Raw genomic sequence first — 14,079 nt, 5'->3', positions numbered from 1 at the left:
TGATTAGTTAGTTTTTTATAGGGAGTTAGAGGGTTGGAGGGAAAAGGTGATGTCTAGATTAACTCTTAGTGAAAATGCTCAGTGCGCAGCTAAGTAAGTGGCTTTAAAGCAAGTAAGGCAGTGAGAACTGGGTGTATGATTATGTTATCAGATTAAAGGAAAGAGTGGAAGCTGCAATAGTTACAATTTAACTATTGTAGAATTTCAAAAGAAAGTGGCAATGCAGAGAAGTCCTATCTTGGAGCATAGCCTTGTTTCTTTCATTTATAAGTTATTTGAAGTCACCTCACTATAGTTCCCAAGCATTAGGGAATACCAGCTGATTCTCCCCTAAAGTATTCCAGGGTGACATCATGTTTGCGGTTAACCTTGGAGAATTCTGAAACTTGGTATCAGCTTGTTTTGAGAGCATCTGCCTTAGGGTTGAGTCACAGGGGTAATGTCTAAAACCAGGATTCTGGTTACTCACTGGAATGGGAACATGATTGTCATACAGTTCAGATTACCTTTGTTGGTGCAGCCAGTGCCAAAATATGATCAAATGATTGCACATTAACCGTGCGATCCAAACAGGGAAGTTAATGAGGCAAAATGAATCAGTTATCTAATGATAGTAAGATAAATAGATGGCACCTCTATCTCGCCAGAGAAGGCTTTGGCCTCTCAGCTGAGAAAATTTAAGCCTGTTGGCTACAACCACTTAGAACTGTGATAATAAATGCCCAGCCAAAGGGCATCCGCAGTTTTAATTTGCCGGAGTTCCTACCACTCCTCCTTGTCTTCTGACCGCTGAGGACAAGTGTCAATTTAACTATTGGAAGTAAAAACAAATGTTAGTGTTGGATTATAAAAGCATCTTTATTTGTACCCATTTCCTTATGTCCTCTGCCTAATCCCTGAGATCATAGGAGTTTGCAATTCCTACTCTGCAGGATAATTTTATATCCTGGGGACCTGTCCGGAGTGAAGGGCCATCTCACTACAGTAGCCATGGACTAACAAAGATGAATGTGGATTAGGTGGCTCAAAGCGAAAAGAAGATAGATGGAAAGTCTTGAAAAATATTTAAACTAACTGCAATTAGTTTCCACAACTACCACTTAAGGCTGCTTTGACTTGCAAATCATATTGTATGTTGGAAGAGAAAGCTTTGTAATTATAGCTTGTAGAAGCTGCAGATCAGGAAAAAAGTTTTTTGTAAGGGAGAAAAAATAATCTTCCCTCTACCCTTCTGCATTCTTAGCTGAGACCCCTGTAATAAAAAACAAGATAACAAGAGAAAAAAAAAACCAAACAGGTTTATTAACAGGTATACCTCATGTAAAATGAGTAATCCATCAGGTGGCTTAGATTTTAGGATTAAATACCATTTTAATAGGAAAAGGGGAGGGTGAATATAGAACTCTTAGAAGAAAGTAAATGATTTATAGGAAAGATGAATGGTCTCTTAGAAGAATAGATGGGCCCTGGCCAGTGTGGGTCAGTTGGTTGGTGTGTCAACCCGTACATCAGAAGGTGGTGTGTTAGATTCCCAGTCGGGCACGTGGGGGAAGCGAGCTATCAATGTTTCTTTCTCTCTTTAAAATCAATTTTAAAAATGTCTTTTAAAGAATGGGAAGTAGGATAATTTGTGACAAAGTTTGTCAGGAGTGTGGTGTTGGCTTTTAGTCTTCTCTCCTGTGACAAAAGGCACTCTTCTCTCATTGATGAAATTCCCAGGGAGGGGATTTATGACAACTGTGTTCCTTTTGGAGGATCTGTCCTTAGGCAGGTAAGGGGAGTTCAGAGAAAGCTTCTGCCTGCATTTACTGTCTTTCAGATGCCTTCATCTCAAAGTGATCAATGTACTTAAGTGGCATATTTTAGGGTGGCATGTTCTGCTAACCTTCAGGGTGATGTAGGTTGAAGTAACTATGGCCATTGGTACACCATGGCTATTGTATTCATCTTGTTTCCTTACAGTGGGATCCCAGTTTTGGCTGGACATAGATTTATCAGCAGTAAGATGTAAGATCTGATAAAGCTGCTTAATTGAATACAGAGAAAAAATCCTTTACATTTTCTTCCTGTATGCTCTCCTGCGAACACATTCCTTTCCATTCCATGGTTCTTCTTTAAGCTATTGGCTTTTAAATTAGGTGTCAGTCTGTTCGATGCTGCTCTGCCTCTGTATCTACTTTTGTTCATCAGTTTATAATGGTCTTTATTATCTGCAGACTGTCAAACTACAACGGGAAGGCCGGAGAGGACTGGGGCGGGGGGGGGGGGGGGGGGGAGGGGGGGGAGGAGGGGGTAAGAGATCAACCGAAGGACTTGTATGCATGCATATAAGCATAACCAATGGTCACAGGACCCTGGGGGGTGGGGTGGGTAGGGGATACCGGGGGAAGGTCAAGGGGGGAAGAAAAAAAAAAGGAGACATATGTACTACTCTTTGTAATATTTTAAGCAATAAAACAAAGTTAAAAAAAAATTAGGTGTCAGGATGACTGCAGGAGAACCAGTTAAGGAGTTGGTTAAAATATAGATCCCAAGATTTTTATTTTGTGGGTGTGAAGGAGGTGACCAGGAGTCTGCATTTTTGAAAAGCTCTCCATGATGCACTCAGATGTGAAATCAGGTTTGGGAGACACTCTAACAGATTATTGCTACAGAGCTGCAGTAGTACCCTTTGACATTCCGAGTCTTTCCCTTCTAAGCCACTGTATATCCCCATTTCCAGGGTGGCATTTAAAACATACATACGTACATGCGTGATTTCACTCAGGCCTGTTGTTATTGTCAACAAAAGAACATCCAAACCTATAAAAATATTGGTAAGACTTTATTAGAGTTTATGTGAGCCAAACTGAGGACATGCCCTGAAGCAAGATCTCAATGGATTGAGAAAATGTTTTGGAGAATGGAACTTTGGCAGTTCTTTTTATGCATTTAGAATCGAAGAAGAAACTATAAGGAAGGTTACATGAAATCCATTGGTGGTTGATCAAGGAGGCAGGAGAAAGCAAAACGGGAATATCTCTGGGACTGCATAAAAAGCAAAATAGAAAAACACATACTTTCTTTACCTTGGTGGGTGTAGGATAGTTAGCATTTAACAGGAACAGTAAGTAGAGGTGGGAGGAGGGCAAAAGGTAACAATGAGGAGTTTGGTGCATGTGCTCCTGTGAGGGTCTAGAAAAGATGACTCTGGCAGGCCAAAGGTATGCCATCCCAGGTGCACAAGAACAATGGACAGGCCTTGCTTAGGTAAGAGAACCTTTTACTAAGGAAGCTATCGTGCTGGGGTGTGACTACCCACCACGACCTACCCAGTGGGAATTTATGATCAGATCATCCTGTGTGGTCACTTTTGATCACCGAGCTTGTCAGGCCTGCCATGTAGCCCCTTTCCGTTCACAGTATCATTGTCCTGAACAACAATCTGATAATTTCTCATAAAAATAAGTTGGATAATGTCCTACTGGAGAGTTTCCTGAAGGTGATACCAATAAACTCCTTATCCTTATAACACTTAGTATAGAGCTTTCCATATGTTAGAACATTTATTCACAATCTAAGGGTTTCATATTCATGAATGAGACAAGTGAGGCTTTGGTAAATAAAAGGTTGCATTTCTCTTTTTTTGGTATGGATGGCAACATTTACTCACTTAATGAAAGTTCAGAAGGCCTTTTATTTTTCATATTATAGTAAGAGAGATAATAAAAATACCATTTTAACCATTTATTATGATTCAGGCACTAGAAATAAGTGATTTGCATGCATGGTTCCATTTAATTCTTTCAGTGGTTCCATGAGGTAGGTGAAGATATCTATGTAAACCAAGGGTCTAAAGTTTTAAGAGATTTGTCCAGTCACATGTAGATCTTAAGTTTTTGAGCTGAATTTTCAACCCAAGTTCAGTGATTTTATTTTTCCGTTTTTTGTTCTTGGCCACTGAATATCAGTATAAAAAAGTACGGCAACAGGTCATTTCTATTTCTTACTAGTTTTTCAAAAGATGAATAGAATTTCCTAGGAGTTTGATAAAACATGCATGCCACTTTTTTTTCTTTTTTGACAGACTTTACATAATAAAATGATAGCTTTTCATTTTTAACCACATTTTTAGAAAAATATGAATCTGAGATGGAAAATTAAAAACTATGCCACAGTTGGGTAGGTCCTGGTCAGAGAATGCCTGTTGAGTTTGGCAGTGTGACTTTCTGCATTGCTTAAAGAATGCTTGAAGTCACTCTGCTCCACTGGCTTTCGTTTTCTCCTATCACCACAAGGTGACAGGTGAGAGGCCTTGGAGCTAGAAAAGAACTAGTATAGGTTTCTCTCTTAAAAAAAAAAAAATCCCTGTTAATTATAACACCTGCCTAGGAAAGTCACGTGGTAAATCATGGCGGGGCGCGGGGGGGGGGGGGGTGGAATTCTGTTTGCTAACTTCTAGGAAATCACAGGGAATCAGTTAGTGGTCAGTACATTGAAAAACAGGTCCCTCACTGTTGTCTTTTTGTTCTCAGCCAGTATGAAGAACCTGGTAGCAATGATAAAATGTCATAATGTCATAATCAGAGCACACATAGATTGGATATAGACTTATAATATGTAGTATAGAGATATAGATAGATAATAAAAAGTGATACTTTTTATTCTTTATTCTTGGTGTCACTAAGAATATCTGTTTTATTACAGAATTGAATAAAAAGAGAGGCTAAACCACAATTACAGAATTGAAACCAGGAGAAATTTCTTTAACCAGGGGGTACTTTAAAAAAAAATCTCTTTTCTACCATGAGGTTACAGATGTGGTCTAGTTATAGGAGGACAGATATGCTGGTAACATTTGTGAATCTTGCTTTGGGAAACATGTTCCCCTGGTCTTTCATCATGAATCATCTGGATTTATGTGAAACCTTTGATGCAGTCATCAGTAAATTCCTGGAGAACAGGGACCATGTCTTAATGATTTCTTGCATCTCCAATACTGTGTAGAGGTAGCATTTAGTAGGACCAGTTGGCTCAATTTTACAGCAGGCTGATCAACTCCATGAGCTGCTGTTACCATATACATATAGCTGTGCTAGCGATCCATATGTAGGATCTCTGGATATTCTGTATTACCTGCATGACCAACCCATAAGCCCTCTCTGTACTATTAGTTCTGATTTATTAATTGCCTGAACAAATGTTGGTTACTGATTAAAGTGTAGACTATGACTAGTGTGACAGAAAACATTTACTCAAGTTATGGTTGAGCTTTTTGGATGATAGGGTCAACCTTGAATATATTCAGTACAAATAAGTAGAATTAAGACCATTAGGGAAGTATAGCTTTTAGAAAACTAAATATAACATGGGGACTGTGTATGTGTAAGTTTTTTGGGAGGGAGAATAAAAAGGGGGGGTCATTGTGAGTCAGGAACATACTGCTTTATTTTCTTAGTTATTGGGTGCATACCACCAGTTAACCACAGGAGCATAACATGTGGGAACCGCTGGATAACATTTCCAAAATACTTAGTATTTGTCAGACGGTTTTATAATTCTGTGGCTATTAGATACCGAGGAGCATTGGAAAATAGGACCTATTGAAAGAGGCTAATAAGTAAGGATTAGTTGTGTAGCCTGAGCCAAAGCACTGAGTGGTGATTAAATTAATGGTCTTCTGTGGCATGTATAGTTATTATGTAGATGATATAATTATCTCCACTATGAATAGAATTAAGGAAATAGATTTACATTAGAGTTAAAGGAGATTTTGAAGGAGCGAAAACTAACTTTAAGGATTGCTGGACAGTGGAAAGACTTCTCAACTGGAGATGTGGAGTCATGTTCCTTACAGGATAGGAGTGGGGGTGGCTATGCATGCTATTAGACTTAGATGCAGTTGGGGTGCAGATTGACAAACTTTCTAGATCCCATTCTGTGCTGCTCATCTAACATTGTGTTTGACATGTTCAGCGAGTAAGTCAGTATTCTCTTTTCATTTGTATTTGTTCATAGTTATTACAAATGCCAAGACCTTGCTTTTAATGATTCTGTAATGCACCTCAAGCAAAAGAGAGGCTAAACCACAAATGGAAAATTACTTCACCTGCAAGTCAACTTGCTGCTCATTTTCATACGGGCCCTTAGAATGCTCTCAGTTCCAACTTGCCTTTCCTTTTCTTCCTTAGGAAACTTATTGCGCACCCTCCTCGCTTGTTCTACAATGAGTGCCAAGTCGACCATCAGCAAGGAGATTTTCGCACCTCTTGATGAAAGGATGCTGGGAGCTGTCCAAGTCAAGAGGAGGACAAAGAAAAAGATTCCTTTCTTGGCAACTGGGGGTCAAGGCGAATACTTAACTTACATCTGCCTGTCAGGTAATGAAAGCCAGATACTAATATTATTAAAACAACTTCTCTTTTAAAACAGTTCCTTCTGAGGAACCCAGGAGGGTTATATACACAAGTTCTGTACATGTCTGCTCGTGCGCTCTGCTTTTCTGTTGTCTGCTCTGACCCTTACATACTCATGGCACTTCTACTTCTGAGGTTGCCTTATATGGGGAAAGGTAAGGAAGCTGAATGTTCATGTATTTTCTGATTCATTCAGAGCTTCTGTAAAGAATTTGGCAGACACAGTTGCTTGTCCATACTTCCTTCACTAGGACATTGGCAGAATGTGGGCTAGCCTTCGGGATTTTTGTTTTAGAACAATTCCTGATATTTGGATAATTGTCCTTACCGGCAGCCTGAGTTTCATTGAATTTCTTTTTCTTAACAATTGCCAATAACCAGTAATAGTTTCTCTTAAGATAACTATCGACGCATTATGGAATGTGAGGAAATAGTCTGAGCTCATAGATCACTTCTTTGCCTGACAGCTGTTCCTTGTCAGAAAGACATCTGTGTCTATTAAGCCTAGTATTGTGTTGGATTATAATTTTCCCTTTTCTTTTTGTGGTTGTAGGAGATCTATGGGATTTACTGTGGACTTATACCAAGTTCTTTTGAGATAAGATTTGGATACATTTTCCTTGGAGTTATGGGACATTTGTAATATTTCTGATATTTCTTGTAACTGGGCAATGGAAGAATTAAGCTTGCCTTAATTAATTTATTTTTTTAAAAATTTTCTTTAATTGTGGCTTGGTAATAAAACTTTTTTGGACTCATTTTTAGCTTAAAAAATTAAGCCTGTGATTATTTAAGTTTATCACAATTTATTTCAGGGTAGAGAGTGCTTTTTTTTTCCAGAAAGAACATGTAAAGATAATAATAAGACTATATCTTAGTAAAAATTGAAATGAGAACAACCCTGGCCAATGTGACTCAGTTGATGGAGTGTCATCTCAAGCACCAAAGAGTCGCGGGTTCTATTCCTGGTCAGGGCATAGACCATCCATCTTTTCTTTGACTACTGCCTTTGAAAAAATCTCAAGTTGAGGGTTTGGGGAATGTATGAGAGGCGATCAATTGGTCTTTCTCTTTCTCTCTCTCACTCCCTCCCTCCCTTCCTTCCTCTCTCTCTAAAAACAATATCCTTGGGTGAGGATTAAAATAAATAATTAAAAATAAATAAAATAAAATGAAATGAGAACATAGCCCCTTTGGTAAGAATGCCATCTCAATGGTTAAAAGAAAGCTTTTATCTAAATGAGTGTGAGAGAATTGACCTCACACTCATTTAAATATTGGTCTCTCTTTTTAATCCCAAATAAAGATTAGGTTAATAAAAGCCTTTAGTGTGCTGGACAGTGCCTGGCATAAAATAGGGGCTCTAGTCATATCTAATGACTTAATGAAAGAAAGATGTAGTTATTCCTAATACATTCCTAGTATTTTGTTACTGAGACTTAGGTCTTAAAATTTTTTTCATATTCTTAAATTTAGGTTCTAGAGCAGTGGTTCTCAACCTTCTGGCCCTTTAAATACAGTTCCTCATGTTGTGACCAACCATAAAATTATTTTTGTTGCTACTTCATAACTGTAATGTTGCTACTGTTATGAATCGTAATGTAAATATCTGATATGCAGGATGGTCTTAGGCGACCCCTGTGAAAGGGTCGTTCGACCGCCAAAGAGGTCGCGACCCACAGGTTGAGAACCGCTGTTCTAGAGCTTTTGCTTGCACCAATTAAAAGAGAAATGTGTTATAATAAATTTTTTGTGTTGACCGAGCTGAACATGGACACATAGTGATTCTAATTTTATTTAGCAGTTTTGCTTGCATTTGAGGCACTGCTATTATTGTTGGTATATTTCAGATCATATAGTCTGCAAGAGTGATATGGGGATCTTAACTGCCTCATCTCATGGAGCAGCATAACCATTTCCCCTGCCGTAGGAGATGAGGACTGGATAACTGCATTTCCTTTACAAATGGTTTAAAGTCTGAAACTCTGAGAATTGCTCGTTCATTGTAATGGAGAAAAATCTTTTGTTCTGAAAGTCTTCATCCTTTTAATGTACTTGAATTTTGAGAGGACAGGTTGATAAAATAGATCTGACCTTTAAGCAGATGTGTTCATGGAAACGGGCAGGAGAAGGCCAGGCAACTTTGACACCCAAACATTTTTTCACTTTGATTTTTCTTAGAATTGAAACAGAAGCAGCTACCTTTATTTTCTTGTGTGAAACGTAGAGGAATATCATTCACATCTCTGATAAGGTAATGTTTTTATTAAGAAGTAATTCATTAGTTACTCAAATATTTATTAAGTACTTTTTATGTGCTGACCACTCTAAGTGCTTAGGGGTTCAGATATGAGAAAAACTCATGAAGCTTACCTTGTTTCATGGGGAAGGAGCAATAAACATTAATAAGTTACTCATTAAAAATATAATCATTAACCAAAAAAAGGTTAATAAGGAAAAATATAATGAGATGAAGGCATGTGTAAGGAAATTTGGTCTGGTTGGGAGAACCCAGAGCTGCTTCACGGATTCTGAAAAGATAATGGTGGTGGTTCAGAGAGCATTCCAGGGAATGGCAGGGAGCCTCATTAAAAGGCTCAGCTGGATTTTGAGTTTTTCCTTTTCTCTCACTCATTTGAAGGATGACCTCTTTGTAGCTGAACTCACCTAGGAGGCTGTGAAGTGAGAGCAGAGTCCTTGAAGGATAGCTTCCTTCCTGCTATGAGTGTGAGCCACCTCCTGCTTTCTAGGGAAGCCAAGCCTTTCAACTCTCATGGTTTGGTTGATGAAAACCAGCTACCCACTTTGAACAGGCAAAATCTGTATAAATTAGGGCAATATCTGCAAATAATATTTCACCACTTTTAAAATAGTATAAATAGTTGTGTGTTTTTTTAAAGGGGAAGAATATCATAGTTTTAAATGCTTGCCAACATATGCATGTAAGACATTGATATCCAATGTCTTTTCCTAATGTTTCTTTGTGTGAATCCCTGCCCCCTCCCAGTGTCTGGCAGAATTTATAATCTGAGAGGAAGACATTATATAACCTGTGAACATGAGACATTATTTTCAGAGTAGGTTGTATATCCTCTGTAGGAATATAAAAAGATTCTGGAGTGCAGGAAATAAGGTTATCTTTCTTGAGTTATTTAGTTGTAATTGGGTAATCAGAGAAAAAGAACCTCCAGTTCATTCATAGAATTTGAGTTTTTCTCATTGGATTTCCTGAATGGATTCTTGAATAGTGTGAAAAGCTTATGTACTGACATGATTCTGTTAATTAGCATTCTTAAAGCACTGATTTCTAATTTTTCTTCTTGGCAATGGCTAAAGTTTAAAAGACCAACAATACCAAGTATTGACAAGCATGTGGAGAAATTTAAGCTCTCATACTTTCTTGGGCAGAGGGGATGTAAAAATGATCTGAGCACTTTGCTAAACAATCTGGCATTTTAAAATAAAGTCAAACGTCTACTTATGTGACTCAGCAATTGTGTTCCCAGGCATTACCCATCTATACTAATAAAAGTGTAATATGCTAATTAGACTGGGAGACCTTCTGGACAAAGCCATGGTGGCGGGGCCGAGGCAGAGGCAGGTTAGGAGCGATCAGGCCGGAGGGGGTTGGGGGCAGTTCGGGCGAGCAGGCTGGCAGGGGGCAGTTGACGGGGAGCAGGACGGCAGTTGGGGGTGAGCAGGCTGGCAGGCAGAGTGGTTAGGGGCGATCAGGCAGGCAGGCAAGCAGTTAGGAGCCAGTGATCCCGGATTGTGAGAGGGATGTCCGACTGCCGGTTTAGGCCCGATCCCACATGGGATCGGGCCTAAACCGGCAGTCGGACATCCCCTGAGGGGTCCCAGATTGGAGAGGGTGCAGACTAGGCTGAAGGACACCCCCCACCCCATGCACGAATTTTGTGCACCGGGCCACTAGTAAGAAATAAAAGCATATATCCACATAAAGACATGTATATAGAAGTTTATAACAGCCATATATATATATATATATATATATATATTTATTTATTTATTTATATATATAAATATAAATATAAATATATGCAAATTAACCAGACGGCAGAATGACCAGTCACTATGACACGCACTGACCACCAGTGGACAGACGCTCAATGCAGGAGCTGCCCCCAGTTCACAGGCCCTGATCTCCCGACAACCTCTCAGTCCCTACCCCCAGTCAGCAGGCTCGGATCACCCAATGGGGAACAGGGAATGGGGGATGGGTGGCGACAGATGCGGGCAGTGCCAGGCCAAGGTGGGTGTGAGCGACCAGGGCCCCTATTGCCTCTCTGGTAGCCCCACACACAGAGCGTGACTGGCATTGGCAGCAGGGGGCGGGGTCGGCTGCCAGCAGCTGGGGAATCAGCCCTGATCACAGGCCCGGGACCCTACTCATGCACGAATTTCATGCACCAGGCCTCTAGTTTATAATAATGAAAAATAAGAACTCAAATGTGAATGAATAAGTAAATTATATCTATGTAGTTCAAAACTACCCTAAGAAATGATATACCAGTATATGCAGCAACATGGATGAATCTGAAAAGCCTTATGTTGGTGAAAAGAAAAACAAACAAACAGAAAAGACTACATGCTCTGTAATTCTATTTATGTGAAATTCTAGAATGGACTTAAGCTATAGTGACAGAAAGCTCATTGGTGTTTGCCAGGAATTGGGTTGGAGATTGACTGCAAAGGGACATGAAGGAATTTTTGCAGTAATGTAAGTGTTCTATATGTTGATTATGGTGATGGTTACTTAGGTATAGCATGCATTTTTCCCAACTCATCAAACTGCATACTTAAAATTGGTGCATTTTATTACATGTAAATATATCTCAGTAAATTGACTTTTTAAAAATATCTCACAGAGACACTAGTGAGTTAATCCTTTATAGGTATGAGAAGTTATCCTAGAAGGCCTTTTTGGACCCTCAGACAGAAGCAGTGTGCATCATATAAACCTGTGCATGCATCCATATGATTTGTGTGCTAATGTGTTCTAAGTGCCTTGTAGCAGTAGACACAATAGCTGCTTGTATGGAAGATGCTATTTAATTTAGGGCTTACCACATATCCGATTATGGCATAGACGTTATTTGTAACAGAACTATTAATTAATTCAAAGTGTAAAGTAAGCCCTGCTCACAACAATTTCTATAGTTAGTTGTCCCCTCCATGATATTTAGGTCTATAAAACTAAACTAGAAACACACTAAGAGGTTAAAATCAGTTTATTATTAGAGGCTAGTTACCTACTGAACATTTCTTACATTCATGTTTAAAATATATTCCCCCATCCAGTTTTAATTCAGAGTGTGTAATGCTAGTCTTCATGTCTATAAATGGTCCATAAATGCTAGTCTTCATGTCCATAAATGGTTTTAAAAAGTCCTTGGCTGCTACATACTGTTCCTATAGAGCAGTGGTTCTCAACCTTCCTAATGCCGCGACCCTTTAATACAGTTCCTCATGTTGTGGTGACCCCCAACCATAAAATTATTTTCGTTGCTACTTCATAACTGTAATTTTGCTACTGTTATGAATCGTAATGTAAATATCTGATATGCAGGATGTATTTTCATTGTTACAAATTGAACATAATTAAAGCATAGTGATTAATCACAAAAACAATATGTAATTATATATGTGTTTTCTGATGGTCTTAGGCGACCCCTGTGAAAGGGTTGTTCGACCCCCAAAGGGGTTGCGACCCACAGGTTGAGAACTGCTGCTATAGAGGGAACATGAAGAAACTTTATATTTGGGATTAATACATTCTTTCACATATTTTGTTGAAACAGAAAATCTTGACCTTTTCAAAACGATTTTGGAATTGTGGAGAACAAAGTTGTTGTTTTTTTTAATTTAAAATAAAGTTGTGAATGTTCTTTGATGAAATAATTTATGCAAATTGACCCCCCCTGGAAAATAATGATGTAGATTAGGAGCTTAGAACCTATCTCAGTGGTTGCCAATCCTGGGTGTTCCTTAGAATAACTTCTAGAACTTTTCAAAATGCTGATGGACTTGATTCCAGCAATTGGGTAATGGGGAAAATTATCTCTATTTTGAAAGTGTTATGCTGAAGCTAAGGTTGAAAAGTTTCATTATCTTTCGAGTTGTACTCTGGGTTGTCTTATTGGTTACAGTTGACATAACATATCTTTGGCACTCAGTTCTATCAAAAAAAATACTTCTTAGTCTCTTTCTTATTGACTGACGTAGTCAAGCCTCTGAATTTTTCTGGGCTTCAATTTATTCAGTTGACAAGTTCAATGTTCCTTTAGACTCTGTTTTTCTAGGATTCTCAACCCCCTTGGAATTTTCATACCAAGGTTCATTCTTATTCCACACATGTCATATAGGGAGAAATTCAGTTATTAATAATCCAAATGGATGCTTAAAACATTTATGAGTGTTTGAGAACATTCCTTAGAGGTTGTTATTGGAATTAGGGTAACCAAAGTTAATTGTCAGCTGTCTGGCATAAGGAAGAAATTCTTTTTATCCACTTTCTAATTCAGACTGGATCTCATCTCAAGGTCCATAAATATTAAAAGAGATGTGAAGAATACAAGACAAATGAAATTTGACCTTGGTAGAAATGGTTTATTCAGGATGGTGAGCTGACTTTCCAAGAGATTTTATCTAAGAAACATGAAGAAATCCATTGAACTGAGAGATGTATAAAAGTATTAGCAGTGAAGGAAGAAATATAAAACAACTACAACAATGATACATAGTTACTATTTTTATTATAGAAGTAGGAAATATTGCTGAAAATAGGAGTCTTTTGGAAAATTATGCAGAAAAAAATAAAAACCATTCATCTTATGGGCATTATATTATTTGTTTTAGTTCCAGTCAGCCTCACAAAGTCAGGTGGCATGTTCTTCCTTTCACTGGTGAAGGGGCCCGTGTTCACCAGAGAGGTCTTGACATCCCAGAGTCACCACTTCGGAAGTGACAGACTGGGAAATCCACCCGGTCCTTGGGATCACAGTGGCCACACTCGAGCTGCCCTAGTTCCTCATCCCATCTGACGTAGGTCAGGAAGGTGGAATGCTGTAGAGAGTGCCTTGTTTTAAGGAGCCTATTTTTTCCTAACCTTTAAAAATTCATAAAGACATTGAACAGTTTTGACCTACGCTGTGTCTTCGGATCTCATTCATGAAGTTATTGATTAATAGACTGTCTTTGGAATACAGTGTAAGTCAGGATAAGCCTTTTGTCTCTTAATATGGAGACTGGATATATAAATCCAGCCATAAAACTTTAAGTAGCACTAGACGACAATGCAGTAAAAAGCATATTGTCAGTGCCTTGATGATATGATCCTTTCTACATTCTTTTTTATTTTATAAAAATGCAATATTCTCTATTATACTCTATTTTGAGAATTTGGCTCTTTCGTGATATGTATATAGACACATTTGATTAAAACATTTGTAACAACAGTAATCTTTGGTTATGGGAAGGTAAAGTAGAGAGAGGGTTTTCTCCTGAGATATTTTTTGGCTCAGTCGATTTTGCCACCAGGTGTCGTTTATAAATGACCTGTGGAGTAGCACCGCCATGCACCCAACAGTGTTATGAAGTAGATAACAGTACTGTCCTCATTTTGTAGGTGGGAATACTGAGCATATAAAAGTAAATTAGCTAG

At 38.5% G+C, this 14,079-nt stretch overlaps 1 protein-coding gene across 4 annotated transcripts in view; it reads left to right on the top strand.

Moving 5' to 3' along the window:
• The window catches only part of STXBP6 (syntaxin binding protein 6), a 264,626-nt gene that overhangs the window by 80,481 nt on the left and 170,066 nt on the right, over positions 1-14,079 (top strand). For 3 of the 4 annotated variants that reach the window (XM_070427264.1, XM_070427246.1, XM_070427255.1), the window contains exon 2: positions 6,171-6,359. The exons of the other annotated variant lie outside the window; for it this stretch is intronic. In XM_070427264.1, coding sequence (XP_070283365.1) covers positions 6,206-6,359 — 154 coding nt within the window. In that variant the 5' untranslated portion in view covers positions 6,171-6,205. The remainder of the gene's footprint in view (positions 1-6,170; positions 6,360-14,079) is intronic. 4 annotated transcript variants of the gene reach the window in all.

Source organism: Myotis yumanensis, unplaced genomic scaffold (assembly GCF_028538775.1).
Source record: "Myotis yumanensis isolate MYYU_CA2020_CCGP unplaced genomic scaffold, mMyoYum1.0.hap1 SCAF_1, whole genome shotgun sequence".
Lineage (NCBI taxonomy): Eukaryota > Metazoa > Chordata > Mammalia > Chiroptera > Vespertilionidae > Myotis > Myotis yumanensis.
This window is presented reverse-complemented; position numbering and strand designations above follow the sequence as displayed.